Raw genomic sequence first — 27,256 nt, 5'->3', positions numbered from 1 at the left:
GTCCTGAAGTTCATCGGTAAACAAAATCGTGACACTCCCCAGTCTGCAGTCAGGTTCTCCAGAGTCGTGCTGATGACCTGGTTAGTTTGACTCAGCTGTGTTGAAGCAGTAGCTAACTACTAGCAGTTGCAGGACGCCGGCCCTCGAGGACCGGAACTGAGGACCACTGATCTGAATAATTTTATTGTGAGACGGGCCCATGTGTTCATTTTGGTTTGAAAGCCTTTTGGTTTGCGAGTCTCCCTCATGGGATCCTGTGAGGTGAAGACTCCAGCAAACCTCGAAAAACAGTTGATAGCCTTCATCAATGGTAGGTAGGTGAAGTTGTGCCAGAAACATTTTACAGTCCCACACGGATGCCATCTTGTTTAATTCCTTTGTTATTATTTTTTTTTTTTAATCATAGAGACTGATCTTATCTGAGCCAAGTGAGTTCTGCAGTGCTTTAGATGTAGTTCTGGCTTCTTTATGACCTACTGACTGCATCATAAATCTCCTTTCTAGTAACTTTTTTACACCACTGGCTCCTGGTAAGGTTGACGATTGTTCCACGTTTTCCTTATCTTTGGCTAATGGTTCATACTGTAGTTTACTAGAGCTCCAAACCTTCAGACATGGCTGGTAGACCTTACCAGACTGACATGTCAATAGGCTTTTTTTTTTTTAAACACAACATAAAGTTAGAATTTAAGCTACTTTTTGCCGTCTCCATGTGTTTTGTGCAAGGACCGATATATGTGTGTGTGTGTGTGTGTGGGGGGGGGGGGGGGGGGGCAACTTTACAGCTTGAGGTAACGATGCAGTTGTGACGTTAATTTGTGCGACCAGCAAGCAGATGGACTTACAAATGTAAACAAGGAGATAATTTTCCACTAGATGAGAAAGAAAGTGATGTACGCAATTTTTGCCATACAGAGTGGAGAGACCACTGAAGCAGCTTTCATGTGTAGAGTTTACATCTATAGCTCATTATTAGTCATTACTCAGGATTTTGAAAGCCCTCCACATGTTTCAACACAATGTTGTCGAGTCATGAGTCATTTTCCAGATGAGAAGTTCTGGTCTGAGGACTTGCGCCTGGATTGTTGAGGGGTGGGGTTATGTGCTGACCAGCGATGACTGGTGAACTCTTTTTCTGCCCCATTCAGGCTGCCTCTCACCTGCCATATATCATCTACTTTTTACAAGATTCATATTTACGTGTACTTTTCGTGAATGGGTCTAAGGAAGCGGACATAAGCCAGTTGAGCAATTTCCATCTTGTTTTGTGAATAAATGGTGGGACACGGGCTTCTTGGTTGGGCTTTGCTTGTCTGGCCCTTGGTTTCTTATCACTGCCACCCGCTGGACTGGAGAGGTCAGGCTGATTTGAATATGTTTTCCATGGCCTTTCAGAGCAGCGGGCACCAAAATTACACAAATTACCCATGTAAAAACACATCCCAGATATTTAAATTCTGGGACTTTGGGTGCAAACGGGCCAACGATCATTATTCAGGTATGCAAACCATGCACAGCAATATAGCCTGTCATAAACAAAATAAACAGCAAAAAGGACAGCAGCTGGCTGAGGGTTTGGCTGACACAAAATCCCAAAAAGTGCACCGACAACGCAGATCAAGAACGGACTTTAGTCAGAAACTCAAATATTTCAAAATGCTTTAGCTAGGAGACCTTTCCAGTTCTTTGGACTGGATCAGGACTTCCCTAGATGCAATCTAAAGAAAAATCGCATTGTTAAAGGAGAAAAGTATGCTCTTCAACTAATTCATTTGTGTCAAATAAGAATTTTAACTTGATTTGGTCCATAGCAACAGATTGTGGTAAAATCAGTTCTGACTAAGGCATACCATCAGGCTTATTTTGAGGGAAAACCTACTTATTTTACTGATAATAATTCAATTTTGGAGCCTGCAAAAATGATATGCTAGGAAACTTGCAGTGCCGAAATGTCTGGGTCACAGCATCCCCTGGACGGGGCCTTGCTTATCTTCCTATCTAATCTGAGGTTAGACAGCAATATCCTTTATCTTAAATTGATAAAAGGAAAAGCTGAGACTCACCTCACTCTAAATACACTGATGCTTCACCCCCCCAAAAAAAAAAAAAAATCCAAAGAATGAGTTCAACCGCCCTTTCAAGATCACATCACATTTACAAGACTGCTTTCTACTATGTGAAGGGATTTTAGGCAAAAGTAAAAGATAACTCAAGCATCTGTGTGTATTGTGTGTGTGACTGTAATGTGCTGTACCAGGTCCGTGAGTGGAGACAGGTACATGCTGATGGTGACCACGCTGCAGGATAAACCGAGCTGATTGAGTCGAGCCTCACCCTCCGTCAGGAAGGTGGTGAAATACAACCATCCACAGATCAACACTGCTGCTGCAGCAAGAGTCTGGAGCATCACCAGCCGCTGGAACAAACACAAGTGAGAACAGCACAGGTCATGCAAAACGACAATTTCAATGAGAGTCCTGTAAATACAGTGTTGGGTACATCTCAATAAATAGGAACAGCAACAAAGAGCCTTTATATTTCAGTAATTAAACAAAACGTGAAACCCTTACACAGATCCATAAGCCGTGGCTAACAGGTATTAAAAACCCAAATTCAGTTTCTCAGAAAATTTGAATAATAGTGAAATATTTAAGAACAGTAACAAATGACTTAATACAGAAATATTGGCCTACAGATAAGTATGCACATGCACTGTACTGTTTATGAACTTTGTACTTGACCAGGGTTTTTTTTTTTTATGATATACTGCACCAATGCTAAGGTGATAATTATGGAAGCCAAGGCTGATGTAATCGCCACCTTCAGCTCGTCTGCATTATTCGGTCTGGTTTCTCTCATTCTCCTGTTGACAATAACTCATAGGTTAGAGCAGTGCGCTTGCGCTCTGAGAAGGTTGCAGGTGCCTGGTTCGATCCCCACAGACTGCCACTGAGCCCTGAGCAAGACCCTTAGCCCAAGATTGCGTCCCGGTCACTGTAAAGCTGCTCACTGCTCCCTAAGGGATGGGTTAAATGAAGAAGACACGTTTCCTTGGAATGTACAATTGCAGTGACAAATAAAGATTTCTCTCTTTCTTCGTCCAGGTTCTGGGACAATGATGTCCAAATGAAACAGCAAGTGTACATGCATCTGAAAAAGAGGATGTTAGATGACCAAGTGACAGTTCAGCCCTTGTTCACCTTTGTCCTGGTAAAACACTTCTCAGCTCGTGAGAGGTTTGACGTATGATACAACAGTTGTAGCCCATGTCCTGATACGTCTGTGTGTGGGGGCTCCGAACTAATCTCTCACAAACTCTTGATTGGGCTCTGTCCTCTCAGGGGGCAGTTATACTTGACTTTCTCTAAGCTACACTTTTTTCCTTCCACTCAATTTTCCAGCAATATGCTTCAACACTGCCCTCTGTAAACTGCCAGCTTCTACAGAAATTACATATTGCGGCTTACCCTACTTGTGGATGTCCATCACTGTTTTTTTCTGCACAACTATCAAGTCAGAAGTCTTCACCATAATTGTATTTTATAACATTTCTGTCCAAAAAATATCAATCGTTGGTGCTCTTAAATGATTTTCTATTTTTCTGGGAAGCTGAATATTTAGTTTTCATTAACTTTGAGCTATTATCATACAAATCAACAGAAATATATGCTTGAAACATGTAATTCTGTGCATCATGAATCTATATAAAAAAAGCAGTTTCAGTTTTGGGATTTACTCAAATAAATTAACTTTCCAGAGATATTCTCATTTATTTGGAAGCACCTGTTTCTTCCCACCCTGTTTTTGATCTTTGGTCAATTTTAAGTTTATCAAACATGATTCTGTTGGATGACGTAGACGTTCTTAGTTGTGATTCATCTTAAAGAAAGACAAGTGAAACAACATTAGATGTTTCTGTGTTTGACAGGCAAATCAGGCCGATTCCCATCTGTGGTGCACCTGTGGTAGGTTTCCTGTTTCATCAGAAGCCATGCTCTCTTTTACCTTCTGCTTAGTGTAGAAGAAGTACACGACTATGTAAAGGGTTTGGAGGAGAGCTCCGATGACGTTGACCACGACGATGGTGTGATCCCTCTTCAGGGTGCCGTAAAACAGCCAGCCTAGGTTACTGTGGAAACAGGAGCAGCGTTAGATGTGCGGAGCTGAGCCGATCGGTGCAGATGATGGAGGGAGGCTTTAAAACAAACTCCAAAGTTACTTCAGACATGTGGTGAGGAAGGGCAGAAACTGGATGTTATCTGCACTTTTGGACTCCCGCATCTTCTTTAGGTCGGTCCTAGACGCACGAATATGAAACAAAACCATAAGAAAAGACACATAAACACAGCTGATGTAGTGGATTTTCTCTTCTTTTTTTTTTTTTTTTGGGTAAATAATTTGAAGAATTTATCGATCTAAATTCACAACAGCAGGTGCAACTTGCTGTGAAGAAACTAATCTAGTTGTTTTAATCATCCGGCTGGAAATCAATAAGCAGGGTGACGTTGCTGAGGAGAACTTACAGTCCTGTCGAGAACATCCCGACCGTGAACACGATGCAGGCCCATGACAGAAGCTCCGTCAAATCCATGGAGCGGAGATCAAATGCCTGCTGCTCCCGTCGCCTGTGTGTTAGACGCGATTTCTGTGTTTTCCACCAGAAAGGATCAAACTACAGGAAAACATACACGGCTGCAGGGAACTACCAGGATGCTCGAACTATATTTCCGTGTTTGTAATCACTGTGCTCGCCATTTCTGCCCTCTGATTGGCTGTTCGACTGAGACGGAGGGCCGCCACTGACCAATGGGGTGCTGGAACAATAGAAAACGTCACGCCACCAGAAAAAAAAGAAAAAGGTTTAGAGGCGATCAATAAATAATGCAAGTGAGTGAAGTTAAAGTTTTACTTCAACGGTAAATAAAAGATAATAGCTGGAGAATCAATGCACTTTATAAAATTAAATCCAAAATCGAGCAACTAATCCATAATAGCTCTTTTTCTTTTCATGTTTTAAAGTAGGTAGACAGTTTCATATCAAAATCACTACTTTGTTATTTCAAAGGCAACCTCAATCAGTGGTCCCCACCCTTGCAAATGTCTCTGATATCCAACTTATGCAAACTGTCCCCAAACACAAGGGTGGCTCCGTGACGTTTAAAAAGGGACAACCAGAAGTGTCAGAAATACATGTGAAATAATGTATAAAACTTATCCAAATGAGAGCAAATGAAAAAAATATTTAAAATAAAAAATTAGCTGTGTAACTAGTTGTCTGTCTTGAATTTATGTTCAACAAAAAGGGCAATGTATTCATTAAATTAATTTAAATTAATGTAAACAAACAAACACCACAGGACCCGAAAGCTGGGTTATTTTTTTTATTTTTCACTGTTGATATCGAGGTATTTGCCAGTTCCATCGGAAGGAAACAGCACACGTTTCACTTTAAACGTGAACATTTTATTATGAAGTCATCAAAACAGGTTTGCCGTAAAGATACAGGGAAATATCCTCATACCACCTGTGAAGCATGGAGTTGGGAATACGTTGGTCTGAGGTTGCTTTGCAACAGTAGGAGCTGGACAGCTCATCACCATAAAGTCTGCCATGTACCGTGTACCAGAGACTGCTGACGATTTTTTTCCAGTAGCCTCTGATACAAGGCTGTCTCCGGCTGCACATGCAAGTAACCTATCAAACATCACACAGCTGTAAGTGAGGAGAAAGGCAAACCTACCTCAAACCGATCCCAAAGTCTGTTAGACGGTTATTAAAACTGCTGTAATTTTTTTCCTCATCCCAAAATTGCATTTTGTTAAATTGGATCCATTTAACAAAATTACCCCTCCTATTCTAATAACTTTAGACACCAACATGAGAATCTTTTCTTAAAAAAATAATTTAATTTTCTTTTCCCATGACTGTGAATTTCAATAAATTCCTTTATTCAGTGTATTGGTTTGCAGTCAAATTAGTCTTTATTCACCACATTTGATCAGACAAACTTATCATTGTGTCTAAACTACTCAAGAGTTTAGACATAAATTGGCATAATCTTACTGCAAAATTGTTAAGGATATTTAATTCATTGGGAATTTAAGAACATTCATCTGGTTTCAAAGTCTTCTTAAACTCTTTCACAGAGAAATTCAATCAAAAGGAGTTTTACTTTAGTGTAATAATGTGTATTACCAGTTTTATTGTAACTCGTTTGCTTAAGTGGGTGCTGGTGCCTATCTCCAGCATTCAGTGGGCGAGAGGCGGGGTTCACCCAGGACAGGTTGCCAGTCTATCGCAGGGCAACACAGAGACAAACAACCATTCTCTCACACACTAAGGAGAATTTAGAGAGGCCAATTAACCTAACAGTCATGTTTTTGGACTGTGGGAGGAAGCCAGAGTACCCGGAGAGAACCCACGCATGCACAGGGAGAACATGCAAACTCCATGGACTCTAGGACCAACGTGGCTATGCACCTTTAAGCTTTCAAAAAAATCCTATTGTGGAACATGTAGCAGACACAGTTTTGATTGGGTGCCTCTTTGCTGCATCCAAGACGGAGAACCTTGAATCTGTATTGGGCACAATGAAGTTTTGAGATCAGCAAGACTATCTGGAGAGAAATATACTAAGTATATGCTTCAGTTGCAGATCATGGGTCCTCCAACAGGATAATATCTCCAAACGAGCAGCCTAAAACACTCAAGAATGCATGAGAAAAGAAAACATTGGACTGTCTTTAAATGCCTCTCCGCGAGCCAAGATCTTTTATGAGCTTTTATGTGAGAGCAGCATTTACTCTTAGCATAAATACAGCTATTCTGTGAAGGCTTCAGAGGTTTGTCAGAGAGCATTATTGAACAAACAGCATAATTAAGAGCAAAGAAGGCAACAGACAGGTCAGGGAGAAAGTTGTGGAAAAATATCCCACAGAGAGCTGTTCAACCCACATTCTGAAAACAACTTACAGAGACATTACTATCCGCCTCAACTGAGAGACAAGATTCTGACAACCAGCCAAGAAGCCCACGTTAATCTCTTAAAGGGCTGTAAAGAGCTACAGCTCAAGTGGGAGAAACTGGACAAGTCAACAGGACCCCCATCACCTCACAAATTTGGTCTACATTGAAGAGGAGCAAGACTTTTGAATGGTCGAAAGACAGTCATAGATGAGATGAGAATAAAATAATACAAATTGGTCTGCATTCAAAATCCTAAGTGTGGTGAAAAACTACTGTGACATGGTGGTGGTGCCATCATGTATTGGGGCAAAGAAGCTTGCACAGTCAGACACTACACCTAAACCCAATTGACAATATGTGACAAGACTCAGAATTTTATGTTCAAAAACCCTGTTTGTCAAAATCCAACTGGGTTTGAAAAGAAGAATAGACACAAATTTTAGCTTCTATATGCAAAGCCGGTGGAAACATAGACTTCCAAAACTGTGGCAAAAGTACTATTCTGTATAGCATTGACACATGGAGCAAGAGTACAAATGCATGCCACACCTTTCAGATTTTCACTTGTTAAAGAAATTGAAAAGCATGTATCATTCTGTGTCCTCTTTACAGATATGCATTAGTTTGTGCTGGTCTGTTACTACACTGAAGTGTGTGATTTTAATGATATCATATATGATAAAGTTTAAGGAGGTATTAATACTGTTTCACAGCACTGTATCCCTCAATATTACAAATGTTTGGCCAGCACTTTTTGCATGTTGTTGACCTCTGTCCTGCGCTAACCCACCGAACACATGGCTCCCGCATCACTCAAGATTTTTAAGGCTGTGCGATCATCATGGCCATGACGTGATCACGGAAAAACTAACAGTTCTGTTTTATGCCCTGATTTGGAGTATGTATGCTGCGTGGTTTCACAAGGAGTAGTGACTTTTGACAGTTTTCAGCGATCCCCGAGGTTAGCGGGTCTGAGCGTTTGTGCGCCTCTTTCTAACATCCAGCTGTGTAGGAGGATGTTTGGCTTTACCACAAATGATGGTGTGCGGAGAAGCTAAAATGAGGGGGAAAAAAGAGCAAAAGACCGAGGGCAAGGACACAAACTCGACACCTTTACACCTAGTTGTCAGTTAGCTTACGGGCCCCATTTCTCCTGGACTCCTCGGTTCCCTTTCAAGCGACCTCTCGGCTCTCGTGTTTAGTTTTGAGGCTGTGAAATCTAAGACAGGTCACGCTGAACACTGGAGATGAAAGGAGACGGGATGAGAAAACTGGGGTTGGGAAAGACTTGAGGGTGGAAACTTGGAGAGGCTTCATCAGGCGGGAGACGGACAGCTTCGCCAAAACATTGTGTCATCCGTCAACATTTTTTTTTTTATGTTCTCAGAGGGGTTTAAAAATCCAAGGTGGGTTACTGCAATCAGGCGTTTCAACATAAAAAAAAAATGATGAAAACCAGACAAAGTTTAGTCATCGTAGCATGTTTCTTTATTTCACCAAATAATTTTTTACAGGTTCTTATAATTTTATGTACAATTTACATATTCACACGAACAAAAAAAAAAAAAAAATGAGTCAAGCATGATTTAGCAGGAAAACAACCATGTTATGGGAAGCTCCTTCAATTTGAGGTTTGATGAGCAGGATAAAAAAACAAAAAACAAAAACAGTGTACCAGGTAAGGTCAAGATTGGATAAACGAGAAAACTGGACGACGTACTGATGAAGCTCAGCTCCTGAAACTGGAATCAAACAGCTTTTTGAACAAATTTTGTTCCCTTTATTAGTGGTTCTCAGCCACTGAAGGTAAATCTTAGTGCTTGATTGGTCTTTGGACTGCAGCGGTAGCTGACCCCTGCTTTACACATTATTTCCCATTCAGAAACATGCATTTCAAATCAAATTAACCTCAACAACTTTTCTTTCATTTAACAAACTTTTTTTTTTCTGATAAAGATGAAAACACATGGGATATTTAGCTGGATGAAGCCGAATAAGGAGCTGAGTGCTACAAAACATTAAACATATCCTACATCATGGTTCCCACTTTGGCAGTTGCTGATAACGACACACAAAAAAAAGCACAATAATTTCTCTACATGTAGAGGAGGAAGAAAACGACTGTGAACAGGATGAAACAATGCACGGCTGTACCAACGGTATGAACATCTGAAAACATATGATCATGAAGGTCAATGTGATTAGAAACTCATGTTTTGATCATTCTGCTTGTAGCTCTTGTTCATGAGGACTGAAAAGGGTGTGCGTCTTAAATGGTCAAAAATTGAGAATTTCCATCCTCAAAAAAAAAAAAAAAAAAAAAAAAATCACAGAAAGGAAGTTGTAGATAAAAAAAAACAAAAAAAAAACAAACATCACCTTTCAGGTCCTTTTCTACTTTGTAGCGATCCACGCTACACATTCACACAAACAAACACATCAAACACACACTGAACAACACACACTGTCCATGCTCGTATAAAAAAAGTCTCACATATATATATATATATATATATATATATATATATATACACACGCACACATATAAAATCTCAGTGTTTATTTCCCAACAGCCTGCATCGGGTTCAAAATGTCTCTGTTTTTGGAGGAGCGGCGGGCCTCAGTGCAGCTTCATGGCTAACAAGACTGGGATCACGGTGAAAAAGAACGACAAAGACACCAGCTGTGCTGCAGAGCTGCCGATGCTCCTCTGGACATTTGGCTCCATGACTGCGGGGTCATCTGAGAGAAAGCAGAGAGCACAAGATTTCATCAGTCAGGAATGGTAAACACACCCAGCTTTAGCGGGTCTGAGACGCAGTACCCGGTTTGAGCCATTTTGTCGGGAATCAGCCCTCACCTGCTGGGAGCCGGTTTGAGGGGTTGTGAACTCCTCCTGCAGCAATAAACGTTATCCTCTCCTCCTCCTTTTTCTTCTCCTCGGCCTTGGATTTGTCTCGAGAATTCACGGAGCCTTTGTGCCCGACGACGTCAACTTTCAGTCTCAAGCAGTCGCTGCCATGGTGATGCATTGGCTTAGCTGTACATTTAAAAAAAAAAAAAAAAGAAGGGACATTTTTAATCAAACAACTCTCTTTAAGATCACAGCGAACGTTTAAAGAGTAGCTTTTTTTTTTTTTCTTGCGAGACTTACAGATATAGTAGTAGCTCTCCCCCGCCCTGAACTCTTTTCCCAGCGTGAAGGGCGTGAAGCGTTGGAACTTCTCGGAGAATTTTTCCGGAGCGTGGGGAGCGAAGGGCCTGGAGCACTCCCAGCGGAGCTGATCGAACGAGTGAGGCTTGCACACGTCATAGTCCTCCTTCTCCACCATGTACAGGACGTAGCGCTCAGCCGAATGCGACGCCACCTCCTCGTGGGTGTAGTGGGGGCAGATGATGTCCAGGTAGTCATTGATGCGCACCTCCACCGTGTAGTCATCCCAAACGAAGCTTCGGAGAGAAGGAGAGAGAAGAGGTTAGTGACAAAATGACCCAGTTTCTCCCCCCCCCACCACCACCACCACGTCATCTGTTCCCAAACATGTGCAGCGACTGGAAAACAGTCTCGCACGCGAAACACGTGTCAACAGACAGGTTCAATGTGCAGGACACCGTGTGAAGAGCTTTTTCCTTTATTTAGGTGTACAAACTAATTTCAGCGACAGAATTAGAAGGAGCCTGATCAGGCTTGACCTGTTTATGCCGTTTTTAGACAAGAACACACACCCAGAATCCTACAAACGTCAAACGCGATACCCATTACACGCCCTTCCACTGTTTTCTTCCCCCCCCCCCCTTTAAGTGGAGTTTCCCTTTTTAACTGTCATCAAGTAGGTGAAAATAATGATAGCAGCTCAGCTCATCCCCCAATTACTAAAACCGTCTTCTCATCTCTTATACTCAGCCTTATGCACGGGCCAGTTACTGGCATTATGATATTCCAAGGTTACAGATTTAAAAACAGCTTAAAACGTTCTGCTTTATCATTCTGCTGAAGCTTTAAAGTCCTTTTAATAAGATTCAAGACAAAGATCTGAAGATTTATTTGGTTAAAAAGGAGCTCCCAGCAACAGTTGCTGCACACTGCTGGTTAGCTGGCTGAGCAGACCGGGCACCCTGTAGCCAGAGGCTATTGGTCCTCTACACAGCTCTCCGGGTTTCTGCCCGACGAACTAATCACCTGGATGTTTGTAATTTGCTCTCAGATTCTATTTTATCTCTTTTTGATCTTCATTCGCCATTTCCTTTTTTATTGCTTCTTTCAAGCCTTCCTGTGTCCCCTTCGCTCCCTTCCCATGCTTCCCATGTCCTGATAAAGTATGGACAAATCAGCATAAATCCCCCCTTTTTTTTCCCCTCACGAGCAACATCTGAGGTTGTTTAGAGAGAACAGAGAAGGCGCTGTTCCGCGTTTACCTTCTGTTAATCAGTAGTTGCTTCTGGTTTTAGAGCAGATTTATTGAGGCTAACGGGGGATGGGGGTAAATTTATGTGTGAGAATTTAATCCACTGGTCTTGCCTCTACAAACACAACGCAGGTGAGACCCTCTACTCGACATGTTATTCTTTCTGTAAGACCTGCCAAAAAAAAAAAAAAAGGAGGCGAAGAAAGATTTTTATTTGCACTGTACTCCCATTAAACCCTCAGAGGGCTAAAGATTTGAACATGGGAAGTGTTTCCTGTAAAACCGTCTGAATTACACGTAAAGCAGCATAAAATATTACAGCGGTTTAAGTGAAGTCTAGGCATAAACTTCACTAATACTCGATTCCAACATAATGACTATTTCAAGAGGTTCTTGAAATGGATTTTTGAGCACTTTGAGCAAGAAATCAGGAGTCTGCCTTGGTCTTTGTACTTATCAGACTACCCATTGGTTTCATCCTCTGGATCCAACTAATCAGAATTTATACTAAATGAAGACACCAGAGAAGTCACCCATTGCAGGTAGCACAGTAAGTTCTTATAAGCTTTCAATGGACCCTCACAAATATCCTGAACTATTCCTTTAAAGAGCTTCGTCTGACTGCTTGTTTAGCCTGTTGCAGGGCGTAAAAGGGACAAGAAAACAGCTCCTGTGTGTCTGCCTTAGTTTACGTCTGCTGTAACGCTGTCATCAAAGCCCGAGACCTGCTGGCTTTGATCCCACCTCATCTTCCACCACCTCCTCTTAGCGTCCTGTTGTTGTGGATCCTGTCAGGACCCCCCCCCCCCCAAGCCAAGTCACAGACACTCAGGCTCCATGTGAGGGCCCCTAACCCCTCCTTCCTTCCTTCTCCTCCTTAAGCCTGTAATGCACTGGTTAGCTCTAACATACCTGTCAAAACACGCTTTGTTAGCAAAGAACAGCGCTGCACTTGTTATCCAGGGCTAATAGGTTGATTACTACCTTCTGCTTATAATAACCCCCCCCCCTTCCCAAGTAAAGGTCTTTGTTGTGTAAATTCTTCTGCACAGGTGTGTAAATATCGATGCGTGCACGGCCGCCACAGCGAGCGTTTGCGCGAAACGAACGGGGACACATCTGTACACTGCAAAAAGGGAACTAAAAGTTAAGTGAAATTTTCTTGAAATCAATGTAGTTTTCCTTAATTAGAGCAAGCAAATAAGACTATTTGCCAATGGAATAAGATTTTTGCACTTAAAACAGGAACAATTCATCTCCATCATCTTATTTCAAGTGTAGGATATCTAATTATCTTATTTTAGGGGTAAAAATACTCACTCCATTGGCAAATAGTCTTATTTAGCTCCTCAAATCAAGGAAAAATACACTAATTTCAAGAAACTTTTAGTTCCCTTTTTGCAGTGTAGCAGTGAAATTGGCCAGGTAATCTCTGCTCTCCTCTTGCTTCCCTTTGCCGTTTTTTTTCTCCTGCCCAAACCATAATAACAGGACTGGAGCAAACAAGGCATTTGGAGGTCTCAAATGGTTCCCTCTGAAGTGAAGAATAGCTTTAAATTGTATGGGATACACCTTTTTTTTTTTTCTCTTTCTCCCCCCACACTGCGTCCTTGTTAGCGGTCTGGCCTAGCGCCGCATCAAAACACGGGCTTGTCAAAAGCCAACTCAACACATAGATTCTGTAGCTAATTTCATTCAAGGCGCGCGCTTTAAAAGAAAACTCTCCTTTATCCTACTCTTCACCGCCTCCTTTCCCCCCTCCTCCATTGGTCTTGCTAATTAAAAGCTGTTAGGGGTCTGGGACCAATGTGTTCTGTGCAAAAGCAGGGGAGGAGGAATGAATGGGGTGTAATTATACCCTCTGCCTCCCCAAAGACAGACTGCCTGAAGGCTACAGGGCCCCTTCAACCTCTCTGCCTAAAGCTCCGAGGAGCTTTCGCCGTCCTGAATAATGCGGAGGTGTCTAATGTGAGTGTACGTATGGCTGAGGGGGCTTTTGGCTGTATCATCTAGGTTGGCCAAGATGAATGTCGCCACAAGAAGAAAACCTTTCCGATTCCACCGTTCTCCTTTAACGTGTTCGGTCATCTTCCTGCATCTGCGCTCACCCCCCCAACTGGGATTTCTCAGGAGAGCGAGAGACGCAATAAACCTGGTCGCTACCGTCCTTTGAGCGATCAAGAGCCAGGTGTGTGTGTGTGCGCGCGCGAGTCGTTGAAAACCTATTTTACACGCCGCTTCCTCTTCCTAGGCGCTGGGGTTTTGTGTCTGTGCTCTCCTTTGAGATTCTCTGAAGACCCTTATCCAGGGCGTGCGGTGCCCCGGGCTCCTGAGCACATCTGCTCATCGAGGCCTTGCGTACTCCCTCATGTGTTCATGTCTTACATGAGACGGGAGGTATGGGTAAACAGAGGAGGTTGAAGGTGGTTGTCTTTGTTCTCCTTCCGCAGGTCATTTCTCACAGCGGAGCTACTCCGGTTTTTGCGTCATCAACCGAGCGGTGTGTGTAATGATGGCCTCCTGGCCAGTTCAACCTATTGCCAGTCCGTAACCTACCCATGTGTCACCAGGTACAATTTTGTACCCATATAATTAGACATGGGTCACTTTATTTGTCTCAGTAGTTCAGTATTTTGACCATTCATGGAGCTAAATCTGATATACTTTAAGCTAAATAGAAAATTACTCTAAATTGCCTCTTGTTTATACCTTTCTCAACCTTAAGGTGGAAATGTAACGCTGGACTGATGCACGGAAGGTACCAAATGGCTACTTTTTTATAATCTACAGAATAATCACAATTTTTGGCCCTTATAATTGTAAGGGTAGAAAATGGTAAAGGGAAGGGAGGGGGGGGTTATAAAATAGTAAACGGCTGCAATGGTTGTTACAGAAGGTGGCTTTTTCAACACTCGTCTCCTTTAATGGATGCTTTGAAGTTTTACCATTGTCTCGGCGCAACTCTTCTGCTTTTGTCCTTTTCCTGTCATTCCTGCTTTCCTCTTCCTTTTCCCTACTGCTACTGCCATTTGACCCCCCCACCCCCATCCAAAAAAAAAAAAAAGAGAAGCCCCTGCTGGTTTTGTGCAAACTACTGACACAGGAACGTCTGTCTTTAACCGTCTCTCCGGAGAGACTTTCAAACTGCTGGTCGGGGTCGAAGGGGTTAGAGTTCAGAGTCGCAACTGCTCACAGACGCTACCATCCGAGTCAGCATCGGTGATATATGCCTCACGCGCACAAAGCATTCAAGGAGAAAGCCAGCACCCCTCCTCCAGCTTTTCTTGCATCTGCTGTGCAGGTAATCAGTAGAAAGTGTGCACACTCTGGAATGTCACAACAAGGCAGGGGGGGGTCGGAGGGGTTTGCGGTTTGGATGGTTTCTCTCTAGGCGTACTCATCAAATTCCTTATCCCGCTTTATCACACTTTTACTGTGAGGTCTAAACTTAATACACTATTAATTTGCTGCGGTATGACAGATTCACACCTCCTTTCACACGAGCTGTCAGGAGGCCTAATGGGTTTTTAGTCGCTCATAGCAGGCCTGCCACATAATAGCCAATCTAAAAAGTCTTTCTATATTAGCTTCCATGGTAATCTACCAAGAGGGAATTCTTCCTCCTCTATCCACCACTGCAACTAGCTGCAACTATTTTTTATTACATTTATAAAACACAACGTTGCAATTTATAATTGAGTCGGCGTCTTATTCACGCATAAAGAGACTTGTGCAAGATGCAAACTTTAAACCACGTCAACAATAGGGCTTGTCTTCCCTCCCTTCATCCATCAATGTCCACTCTCTCCTCCCTCAGTCTCCCTTTCCCTTTTATTATTCCACATCCAGCCCACCCCCCCGCTCTTTCTCCCGCTTTGTCATGTCTCTTAAGGCTGACATAATAAACTGAAGCTCTTCATCCAGGCTAATTTTTCAACACAAACCCCTTTCTTAATCTCAGCCTGTACCCAGGCCACTACCTCTCCCCCCCGCTTCATTCCCCTTCACTGCAACTCCAAATATCTTTTCACCCGTCCCTCCCCCGTTTTCAGGAGCCTCCTATTCTATGAGCAATGAATAGGTAAAAAAGACCAAATATTATTCAAGATTTTAAGATTGGTTTATAGGGATGGTTATAGCCCACCTGTAGTGAATATATATATCTTGTTGTCTTCACCTATTATAAATACAGATTATTTGGGCCTTTTTGGTTAAAGTTAAAGCTAGTCTCAGAGAAATCAAAACCAAGGCAGATTTCATGTCCTAAAAAAAAAAAAAATCTAGTCACATAAAACATGATAGCTGTTTATGCAGATATTATTTAATGAACCCGTAAATTGTCACATTTGCACATCGCCATGGGAAAGGGGAATAGGAGGCAGTGTGACACCAGTGATCTTCCTGTGTGAAACACACTGTGAAAAGACATTTAAATATGTAAAGCAGAGTTACTGTCAAATAGAAATATAAAGTGGAGCAAAAAGCAAAACTGCTAAGGGGATTACGTTGTTGTTTTTTTCTTCCTATTATCGTCGTTTTCAGTACGTGTTTCACACAGGAAGATGTATCGACCAACAGCCTGTACTTCTCTGTTATTTGAGTGTAATAAAACCTAGATAAAAGGTAATACAACTTTATGTATAAAAAGGATAAATAATTCCTTTATTTTTTACTGGATTCTGAATTTCTACTTCTATCATGAATTGTGGAGCACATTTTTGTCCTCTTTCATTGTTACAGCCCTTTAAATAAATCGGAATTGGCTGGAACGACACTGAAGAAAACTAAAAATCAATATTGGCCAGGAATATCCTTTATGGTGTATCTCTATTTTTAATAGAACCTCGTTTCAAAAATCCTGACCTGTCCCTTTGACATGATGTCAGAGTGGGGATCACCAACATATCATCTGTTCACTAAATACTGTAATCATTTCTTAATAAGACCCAGAACAAGGGCTCCTTAAATAAAAAAAAGAGTGTCTTTGTTCCCAGTGCTGCATTCAAGGGGCAACAGTGAATTCTAGTCGACACCAGCTCCAAAGTATGCATGAAATGCCATGAATGACCAGTGCGCACACACAGACACACTCATGCACGCACGCACGCGCACACAGAATCTTGTTCACTCCTAATGTGATAACATTATGTGTAAAGTGGCCTCCCGTGTTAGCAGAGAGGGGCTCTGTCTCCTATGGTGGAAAACTACCAGTGCCAAGACAGAGGAAGGTCTGTGAAAAAGATGGGCTACTGAGGGGTGGGGTGGGGGGGTCTGGACTGTAGGAGAGGAAATTAAATACAGAAGACAAACAACAGAGGTGCATGGATACCTTGATGAGGGAACATTATCTCCAGGAACAAACAAACGAATAAAAAAATAAAAAAACAACATGGGTAAATTACTGGCTCTTTACACAAGTCTCAAACTGGCTCTGTATACAAGGCAAGAGGACAGTTATACCAGCTGGGCTGTGATGCTAAAAAAAAAAGGCCCCTGATTATGAATGGAAGAGCAGTGTGTATTTGATTGTTTTTATGCACCATGAATCTCATCAGGGAGATTATTCTGAGACTGACAGAACAGCGGTTACATCACCAGATCTTACGGTTATATAGCGGCCAGAGGATGATAATTTTGTGTTTGTGGGTCAGGTTGTCAGATTACAAACTCTGTAATCTGCCTGTTTGGAAATGTGTTACTGTGGTAGTGCGCTCTCATTCTGGTGAGATTAAACAAAAATAAGCACACGGGACATGGCTCTGGAGGCGGTGGTGGATATGTAATAAAGTGTTAAAATGGATTGGAGCTAAATTGATTGAATATTTATAGGTACATGGCAGATCTATTATGTAAACGCATCACACCTCAGTGCTACGAAGGCAACCGCAGCAACACTTTTGGTAGGGACGTTGTTACTGAGTGAAGAACACATCAGTCCGATGTTTAAGACTGAAGTCAAGGACTGCACAGAGACAGAATGAAAACTCCAAATGAAAAATTGATTTTCTACTCAATAGTAAAAAGATGCTGGTTGCTCCTACAGGCTGAGAGAGAGAGAGTGGGATTTTCATCAGATAACAGGAAGGCTGAAAGGAATACATCGAAAATGTTGGCAGTCACAAAAGGATCTATATTCTGAAGAGAAAACCCCATGTAGATGTTAGTTTCTGCAATGCAAGCTGTACATACCACACGTATCGCTAATATAAGGATCTAAAGCAAATGTTAGAAGTGTCTAAGAAATCTCAGATCTATATTTTCTATATGGAGACTGCTGATTTAGTAATGCTAGCTACACCAACCATGCTAAGCACTAATTTAAGATGCTTTGTTTTAGAGCTGCTCTCTCACACACAGGGTCCGAAATTAACACTCGCCAGTCGCCAAATGCGAGTAAATTTCCCCTTTTGGCGAGTGAATTTCAGAGGGCTAGCTGCCACATGGCGAGTAAATGTTTGTACCAAATAAAATAAAAGTAACATAAAAATAACAAAACCCATACGATCCGTTCACAGCTCTGTCCATCCAGAGCTCAGTCTAGACCCGCCTTCTGCGGTGCTGGTTCAGCTTCTTTAACATTCAGAACCAGTCATGGCTGAGCGCTGGATCAGAAAACAGATCTGCTAACCAGATACACTCTAAAACGCCAATTAGTCTGTTTATAAGTTTCGTTCTTATTTATTCTGATTTTTTTTTTTTAACTACCTGCGCTGCGGCTCTGTGCTTCACCGCTCTTACTGCGCCTCCCCCGCCCCCCCTCTCGGAGCAAGGTGCTTTTATCAGCGGCCAGCCTTCAAAACGTGAATCGCTACGTTTAATGTCCTTCCACTCGTACCAAAATGTCCCAATTAAAGTCAGTAGGAGAGTCGGTAACTGTTTTTCATGCTCTTTTGTTTTTAACGACACAGAACCAGCGGTGCTTCGGTGGGCGTGGTGCGTTGCGCTTGTGGTGGGTGCGCAAAATTACGTTACATGTAACCTGTAACATCGGGGGCGCAGCGCACGAGGGTAAAATCCAGCAGCTAGATCAGCGTAAAGACGCAGCGTGAACCCTGAGTGCTTCAAGTGTTGCAGCTGAGGGGAAAATTTTGAACCATACACAGGGGCGGTTCTGAACAGGGGCCAACAGGGGCCTATGCCCATGTAGAACTGTTCCTGGCCCCTGTTATGGCCCCTGTACTAAAAACATGATGTTACATTTCTTAGGATGATAAATGCTGACAAAGATAACGTGACTGACTGGTCATTTGGATCAGTTGCATTTTTTTCGTTTATGGTTTTACCCAATAATAAAATAACAAAATAATTAAAAAATAAATATAAAAAAAATAACAATAATTAAAATCAAGCTGTTTCACGTTAAGCTCCCGCTGTATTGAGAAAAGATCAGGGGTCTGCAACCTGCAGTTCCAGAGCCACAATTGGCTCTTTGGCTTACTTAATATTTTAAACGATGAAATGTTGACCTGTTAAGTCCCCCCCCACACACACACACACACACACACAAATCTTTTGTTCTGTGCCCCTGTGAAAAAACACTGGCCCCACCCCGACCCACCCTGCTAAATTTGGTCTAGAACCCCCACTGACCGTACAGGCTTGATGAAACTCTGCCTCATTCACAAATAAGGCCAACATGGATAGAATAATGATAATCTGTAGTGTTTTTTATCGGCTGAATGTGAATCTGATAATTCATATTGTGTCTTTTATAATCAACTACAATATATATATATTTTTAATTCAGGAAACAAAGATTTCTCTTCCAGGTTCCAGTCAGCCACGCCCCCAACCACGCCCCCCAAAATTAACATCATTTCACTCTTAATTTTTATAAAAGTTGAGGTCTGGTCAAAATTAATATTTTGGCCGGTAAAAAATATGCCTGGCCGGTTGATTTTTACATCTACTGGCCAACTTGGCCGGTGAATAACAAAGTTAATTTCGGACACTGCTCACACAGCAGCAGGATCTATATATTTCTAAACAGAAATCATGTTTGGCTATAACTGTTATTGGCAGGTCAAATATTGCAAATTGGCCACAAACTTCTAATCGGTGCATCATCAGGCTGGAGTGCCATCAACCACCTTCGCCACTCGGGGTAAGTTATATTGCAAATGCAGGGCGGCTTGCTTCATCAGCATCAACAGCTGAGATAAGCAGAATATTACATTACAGCAAACTCCTGATTAAATATATCTGGAACACCCAGGCCACTGAAGATGGATGATGCTAGTGTTATAACAGAGATAAGGTGACGTACACCATAAATAACGAAAAGAGACAAAAGAACTGAAGGGCCCCGGGGTCAGACTGGCAGGAGAACCAGCTGTTGGCGGACTTGGGAAGAGGAACAGATAGGTACAGAGTGAGAGGAGAAAAAAAAAAAAAAAACACTCGCATGCACAGCTGACAGAGTTGAGTATAGTAACAGTAAGCTGGAATGCTGTCTGTGCCTAATATTAACATCCGAGGCCTCCCCTTTTAGCCCCCCCCCCCCCCCCCCCCCGCCGGCGGAGTGTGTGAGTGTGAGTCACACGTTCATCAAGTCTCGGCAGGGGTGCCTACGGTAAAAAAAAACGGCCACTCCCTTCTCGCTCTCTGACGTTCAGGTGGAGTCATGTGCCGTCGGTCCAAAACAAAAATACGCCTACTGCCAGTTAAACCCAGCTTTCTAAGGAGCAGCGTAAGTTCAACCTCTCCCCCAGAAACGCTAATAAGCGCTCGTGCGGGCTGGGACACGCAGCGGATAAACAGGACCTCACCTCTCACGTAAGGAAAAAGCAGCGCGCGCGCGCGGACACGGCTGCGATTCAAGGGAGGGATTAAGCCAGCCAAAACGTTGACGCTCGCTGACAAGAGGACGATTTATTCATGTCTCGGTAGTCCCCGACATGAATGAGCAAACTGCTGCCATCTGGACACTGTCCTCCTCCTGTGAGATAAATCTGTGCTGCCTCACAATCAGGCCAAGGATCAATTAGCATCGGTTATCTGTGGAGCGTGCAGATGGATCAATGCAGTCTGGTTAACAGGAGACTCATTGATCACATGGGACTGGTTCTGAGCAGGTGGGGGGGACAGTGGAAGTGTACATTTGGAAAAGGAATAATTAAACGAGGGTTGCAAGAATGATCTTGATTTCCTAACATTTGGGGCACATCAGTGTGTGGGGGGGGGGGGGGGGGGTTGATATTACAAATTGATCCTCTATTTAATTTTTCTGTATCGAAGTCTATGTTTAGACATGCAGAAGAAGGGATTAGTGTTTTTCTATCAAATTTTTTTTACCCCCTCTTTCAGTTACGCAACTCCCATTTGACAGCAGAAATAGTCCAGGGTCAGATTAGAGACGGCACACAAGATCTGACTTTCCATTAGATGGGGGGCCATTCTCTCTTTCCCCCACCCTCCCTCCCTCATCATCTGTCAGCCCTGTCTTGTTTCAACTCAATCTCATTGAGCTCCAGGGACCCTGCCAGGGCCGACCATAGCTTCTAAGAGGCCCTGGACTGAATTGCTATGGGTGCCTACCTCTAATAAAAGCTGAAAGCCACTTTTGACCTGCCTCTTATGTTGTATGTGTTTTTTTCCAAGTTTCAGTTCCATTTCTACAGTAATTCTTTAGACATTTTCATAACAACGACAATCAGTACATATCAACCAGACATAGTTTAGAGTTAAAATAGGTAAAAAAGGAGTATTGCTGTTTATTTGCAAACCGTTAACATGTAAATTAAATGTTTTTTTTTGAGAACAATTAAATGTTAACACGACTTATGGTGGTTTTCCTTCAGCATCTGTGAAATCCGTGAGTTTGTCAACCTGTCTTGTCTGAGTTTAAGTTTCTCTTTAAGTTCCCAAAAGCCAGCAGGGGGCATCTAAGCGGTCACAAGGATTACTGATAAGATGAGTCGACCCTGGTCTCTGATTTACCAGACTGTAGTTACACATATTCCCTCAGGTCTCCTCTCAACTGGATCTCTCCCCACCTGTTAAGTCTGTCTGAGGTGACTCAGGTGGGTCATATTATGGAAGCGCTACAAATGACACAAGCACTGCTCACCGCATTTACCGTAAGACCTCCAATTAAATTATCGCAGCCATTGTTTTTTTTCCCCCCCTTTTCATCCCCCCACCCCCTTGTTGTCATTGGTAAAGGGCAATTAGAGAGTAACTAATGTAATCAAGACAAGACTGAAGGTTCATAATAGCTTTGCCCTTTTTACTTCTTGATGGTGGGTTTTAATCGACCCCTCTTGGCAGTAGGGGGGAAAAAAAACAAAAAAAAACTGAGGGACCGTCCTTCTGTTCCAGCTCGATTTCAAAATAATACTCTCTGAGATGACTCGACCCCACGCTAAAAGCTCAATAAATCGCCCTGCGATATGTCAAGCTGGATCGATCCCACTGAGTGGCCGGATAGCATTACATTTCTGACCTCAAAACAAAATCATCAGCACTGTATGTGACTCACAACTCCCTGCAGCATATAAATCCTCATCGATGGAAAAAAAAAAAAAAAAACACTTTCCCCCCCCCCTTTCTTTTTATATTAAGCAATTAACTCCCACTTACTAATGGACACTCCTTTTCCATGACACACAGACACACACACACACACACGCAAACTGTCACAGGTGCAGAGCATGCAGACAGCATGGGCCAAGTTCATACTCGTCAGTCTATTTTCTACTATCAGAGTATGTCTGAGTCTATGTGTTACAGTTAAATATAGGGGCGAATGTGTCCATCTGTCAAGGCATCAACTCACTGATCTGATGCAAATCGTTAAAGCTACTAGCCAGACGTTTGACTGAAATCCCTCAAACTTGCTTTAGATATAGATGGTCACCTACAGAGCATCATGTCATGTTCAGGTTTTCCCCTTTTGTTTTGCTAGTTTGTCATAGGTTTTACTTATCAAGACATAATTTACCTTTTTAAGAACAAACTTTTATGCACACTTGCCTCTGATGACGTCAAATAGGGCATAAGGCAACTAATCCTTACAGTAGATCTATCTGTATTTTACTTGTTTTTTTATTATTATTATTATCTTGAGTAACATTTTCATCAAATTTATTTTGTTTGACCCGTTTCCACGCAGCGTGGATTTTACAAATAAAGCATGAGCGGTTTGTGAAGACCAGGGCAGTCAATGCTTCAGATTCTATGTCAATTTTATGTCAAAACTCACTCCGCGTTTGCAATAAAATGAACTGCAGTCCAAATTCTTGTGATGTCATTGACCCAAACGCACAAAAAGCAGAATAAGGTGTTATTTTTCTGTAATTTTTTTTTAAAGAGAAGTTGTATTTTGTGAAATTCTGCATACTTTCATACCCTGATGAGTTGTGATTGTCAAGAGTATTTTTGGTGAAAATAAATAAAAACACAATTGGATAGCATATTTAAAGCTAATTTAAAGGGAATCCAGACACACGCGTTTAGGTGCATTATATTAAAATAGCAAGAAAGTAAAAAAAAAAAAAAAAAAAAGTCAAGTTGGATGAATGTTTACATATTCATAATGCAAAAGAAGAAAAGTTTAAATATAGATAAGCACGGAGTGGTGACTGATCAAAGTAACAGGTTGCACATGTTTTTTTCCCCTCCGGGGAGCAGAAAATTGAAAGTGTAGCCCAGATCTGAGTACTTACTTTGGGTTTGAGCTGTTCCAATAGACGCTGTGTCGCTCCGCGGAGGCAAACCACGCACCGACGGTCAGCGCCAAGCACATCAGACACACCACATCCATGGTCTCTGCTTTCTTGTCCTCAGCGAGATAAATAGAAAATATACTTTTTCTTTTAAAGAAAACTTCCTCGGCGAAAGATGTCAAGACGCGTAAAAAAAAAGTGCGAACTCGTAGATTCTCCGCTCCTTGACGCCAATAACTGAGATGAATAATCACTGCGATGAGGTTCCAACTCTGAAGCTGTTGTTGTCTGCCTGATACGAGCGCAACTTGTCTGTTTTGTCTCATCTAAGCTCCGCCCACTGGAGCCAGCAGCCAATACCGTACATTCTCTTTCTTCATCACACCCAACCCCTCTCCGCCTGCGGCTGCCACTATATTCCAGGAACGTAGTCACATAACAGAACTGCTCCAAAGCATTGGGAATTGTTTTTTTTTTTTTTTCCAAAGAAATAATAATAATAAAAAAAATACTGTACACATCCGCATCAAGTGAGCAATTTCTTTAAGGTAAAAAAAGAAGTGAGTTCAGACTTGAAATCTAAAATTAAATGTTGCATATTTGATATGTTGCATATTTTGAAATTAGGCAAACTGCTGAATTTTAACAGTAGCATTGTTTTTTAGGCTTGAAGGCAAATCATGCATTGTCGCTTAGCCTTTATGTGCAATGTGAAGTAGAGCCAAAACAACAACTATTAGGGGTGTTCATTGCAACAGAAGCATCAAACAAGCGTAAGCTGAAAGTTGTAATTGTGGAAATATCATGACAGGCGAGGCAAATAATCATATGAATTCACCTTTACTCTATAAATGGCGATGTTTCATACACACTCGTATTCAATCAAATAGAATATGCATTTCTGTTTGTCAGATTAAAAGTACATGGTATAAAAAAACAACAACCTTTAAACAAGTATGAAACAGACTTTTCATTACTCCCCCATTTCTGCATGAAAAATGTTTTACTTTTCTATTGGTCTGATTAAATATTTTAATCTTAAAATGCTGTGTTTTTATTAGGTGGATGTGATTTAAAAAAAAATCATTTAACAGAAATAAAGGCTTTAAAACATCACCAGTCTGTGTTAATTTATGTAATGTGCCTTTGTGAACTGAGTTACTGAAATACATGAACTTTTCAATGATATTCTAATTTATTGAATATGTCTGTATATAATAAATTAGTTGTATTGAATTCTTACTCTAGTTTAACTGAGTGCATAAGTCCAGTGAGAGATCACAGGTCTTATATCTGGGCATAAAGAATGACGGCCAGGTGATTCACCATTCTGGTTATACTTATTAACACGTTCATGTGGTTGGTGTTATCTTTCTGCAGTCAGGTGCTGCAGGACGGAAATGAGCTATGAGGCCTATACTCTGGCATATAGCATATTTTTCTATTAGAATAATACTGCTACACACGGCCCCTGTTCAACAAACTAAATAATAAAACCTACAAAATTAGCTTGGAAATTCACTTAGATAAACTGTATGTCACTGTATTGCTTTTTAAGAACTAGGTTCATTATTTATAAAAACAACAATCTTTTGGAAAGAAATCAATTTGGAATATTTAGTAAAAGTAAATCTATCAACTATCATTGAGTTAGTTTGCATATCTACAAATGGCTGGAGTCGTTTATCCACTGCAACAGAGGCAGGTTGAGGTGACAGATATTGGTCCCATTACGTATTAATTTGCTGTTGATCAGCAACCAGAAGAGATGTATGTCTTAGGTGCTATGAGGTTAGTCCACGTAAAACTCAAAGTTCACCTTTAGAAGCTTGACTCTCATTTAAATTATATAATTAGTTTCTCCCTAAAAGGATGCAGAGAGAACAACATGACATCAAAACTATCCGGCAAGTTGTTTACCGAAGAAGGTGCTGACGAACAGAGGTTGAAGGTGTCAATGATCCTTAAAGGGTCAATAAAATAATATTTGCATGAAGCACAAATGTGTTTTTAAGACTGACGTTGTTTTAAGATGGTACTTTGCTTTGGTCGAGCTTGGCCACTCAGAATATTTTCAGCCTCTGGAATCCACTGGATTGATGCCGGAGCTGCTCAATACATCAAATTGAAAATTGTAATCGCTCTACTAATGTCACAGCATTGCAACAATCATATCATATGCTTGCAATGTTTCAAGCAACATCGATTTATACACTGCATGTAAATGTATTTAGCAAGTTAGATGAACTCTCACTACCCTTGTTGCTCAACGCTGTTATAGATTTGTAAAAACAAAATATTTAGGATTACGGAAAAAGGTGGGAAAATGAATATTTCAGAAAAATATGTTACAGATATCATCATCACAGTATTAAGCAAAAAAATGAACGTTTTTCCACTGCAAGATAATAACCTTTGATAACCTTTCAACAGAACCTCACTTCAACAGTTTTGAGCTACACCCTTAAAATCCCGCATTATAGTTATGAAACCCATGGAACAAACTGTACGACGTGAGCCTTCAGTTTGTTACGAAAAATGGCTCCAGTGTGTGTTATAGCATGACATTATGAGGATCATAATTATCTCTGTGGGAACATGTAATCATTAGTTTCACGATGTTGCTGTTTTTAGCGTCGTCAACTACTTATATCACTGCATAAGCTAAATAAATCCTTCCCATACGGTAAGTCTCTTGTAAAAAAAAACCTGATAAAAGCCAAGTAAAGTGAGATGGACGGTTACAGCAGCTGAAATGTGCATCAGAGTTTAAGCACTTAGATTCAAATGAACGCCTCTGTAGGAAAGCAGTGCAAGATTGGGGTAGCTGCAATGCAGTTGACTAGATTACTTAAACACTTTTTAGCTGGAATCAAAAATGGATGCAGTAAACAAACAAAGAAGATCACACGCATACTGTGTTGTGACGGTGTTGTATCTTGATGGCATATTTGTTTTGTATGTTTTGTAACACTACTCTACAGTTGCTTTAGAGTTGTGCTTCATAGCTCTATGACGTACTTTGTGTTGCAACTAATTGCACATTGTGTTTACCTGTCATCATTCTGATGCTGCCTGTTAATCAGGGCTAAAATCTATTGTTTGTTCTCTTTCTCCCTCCTAATTTTTTAGCAGCGCAACAGTCCTTTGCTTTTTTTCCTTCGACTGTGTTTTGCACTGGTTGCCTTTAAGTCAAACCTTTACAGTGAAGCATGCGTGTGCAGATTTCTTTGCAGGTTGTTGTTGTTCAGGCATGCGGGTGTACAGATTATGTTTTGTCAGATAGTAAAGAATTATTGCAGTCTTATCAGTGAGTGTTATCTCATAGTCTCCATATGGCTGTGAAACCAGACAGGTAACTACAGAAAACAAGCTGGCAGATGGAGGGGGATAAAGTCCAGAGGGTTAAGTGTCTGCAGGACTGTGGCCTCAGCAGGAGAGGGGATACCCTAGGGCAGGGATGGACACATGCCGAGGCGATCTGGTGGAGAGCTTTGTGTGTCTGAGTGTCATGAGTAAAGAGTCTAAATGTCCCGAGGCTTGGTTGGGCAAGTATACACACGTCTTAGCTCTCTGATCACAGACTCACATGATCAGGGTAGATGTTGAGGGGTGTGGGGAGTGGGTGCTTTTCCAGTCTGCTATGTCTCCCAGATATGCAAGAAATAAAAAGGCCAACAAATACTATCTGCAAATAGTGTGGATGTAACACTAAATTCAGGAAACAATATAAAACAACAAACAATCTGTGGTTCAGGACGGGGTTTGGGATTTTTTTTTTTTTTTTTTTTACAATGTTTTGATGAAAACTAACCTTTCTTTGTTTTCACAAATAGAGCAAAGGTTACACATATCCCAAATTCTGTTTAAAGAATCTACAACCAGAGTAGAAAAAGTTGTGGTCCAGGTTTGACCAGTCCATTTAATGTGGTTTGATTGGTTGACTTGTTCAAAGGCAACTTTAATATCAAAAAAGGTAGAAAATGATCACCAAATGGATTAAAGTGTTCTTAAATATCAAACCGTGTATTAAAGAAACTGTTCAGTGTAGAATTATGCAGTTCAGGTTTGACCAGTCCAAGGGCTTGGCTATATCTCTCCGTGTGACGATGTAAATATAAACCCGCTCTGCAGTTTTCATTTTTAAAAACAACTGATGTCAGTGCATGAAAAATGTGTCTTTTTTCAACAGCTGGCAGCAGAAGAATTACAGAAGAG

The 27,256-nt window shown here is 41.5% G+C and overlaps 2 protein-coding genes across 2 annotated transcripts; both read right to left on the bottom strand.

Moving 5' to 3' along the window:
• Nucleotides 1–2,187: 2,187 nt before the first annotated feature.
• Nucleotides 2,188–4,714, bottom strand: LOC118561935 (sugar transporter SWEET1-like). The gene is made up of 4 exons (XM_036134193.1): nt 4,524–4,714; nt 4,220–4,297; nt 4,006–4,129; nt 2,188–2,416 (listed from the first exon to the last, which is right to left on the bottom strand). Exons 1-4 carry the CDS (start codon nt 4,589–4,591, stop codon nt 2,210–2,212), a joined length of 477 nt encoding a protein of 158 aa, XP_035990086.1. The 5' UTR covers nt 4,592–4,714; the 3' UTR covers nt 2,188–2,209.
• A 4,797-nt stretch (nt 4,715–9,511) lies between these two features.
• Nucleotides 9,512–23,338, bottom strand: efna1b (ephrin-A1b). Its single transcript, XM_012865812.3, has 4 exons — nt 23,039–23,338; nt 10,121–10,416; nt 9,827–10,006; nt 9,512–9,708 (listed from the first exon to the last, which is right to left on the bottom strand). Exons 1-4 carry the CDS (start codon nt 23,134–23,136, stop codon nt 9,587–9,589), a joined length of 696 nt encoding a protein of 231 aa, XP_012721266.2. The 5' UTR covers nt 23,137–23,338; the 3' UTR covers nt 9,512–9,586.
• Between the last annotated feature and the right edge of the window lie 3,918 nt (nt 23,339–27,256).

Source organism: Fundulus heteroclitus, chromosome 3, assembly GCF_011125445.2.
Source record: "Fundulus heteroclitus isolate FHET01 chromosome 3, MU-UCD_Fhet_4.1, whole genome shotgun sequence".
In the NCBI taxonomy this organism is placed as follows: domain Eukaryota; kingdom Metazoa; phylum Chordata; class Actinopteri; order Cyprinodontiformes; family Fundulidae; genus Fundulus; species Fundulus heteroclitus.
The sequence above is the reverse complement of the archived record's forward strand: the minus strand, read 5'-3'. Positions and strand labels throughout refer to the sequence as shown.

What these genes read in the sequence shown, in the direction of transcription:
- LOC118561935 (XM_036134193.1), bottom strand. Translation starts at nt 4,591, where the DNA reads ATGGATTTGACGGAGCTTCTGTCATGGGCCTGCATCGTGTTCACGGTC. An exon ending in TTCCTCACCACATGTCTGAA is followed by an intron (nt 4,130 to 4,219) that starts GTAACTTTGGAG and finishes CTGTTTCCACAG; the next exon opens with TAACCTAGGCTGGCTGTTTT. An exon ending in TCTTCTACACTAAGCAGAAG is followed by an intron (nt 2,417 to 4,005) that starts GTAAAAGAGAGC and finishes TGTTTGTTCCAG; the next exon opens with CGGCTGGTGATGCTCCAGAC.
- efna1b (XM_012865812.3), bottom strand. Translation starts at nt 23,136, where the DNA reads ATGGATGTGGTGTGTCTGATGTGCTTGGCGCTGACCGTCGGTGCGTGG. An exon ending in TGGAACAGCTCAAACCCAAA is followed by an intron (nt 10,417 to 23,038) that starts GTAAGTACTCAG and finishes TTCTCTCCGAAG; the next exon opens with CTTCGTTTGGGATGACTACA. An exon ending in GGAGAGCTACTACTATATCT is followed by an intron (nt 10,007 to 10,120) that starts GTAAGTCTCGCA and finishes TTAAATGTACAG; the next exon opens with CTAAGCCAATGCATCACCAT.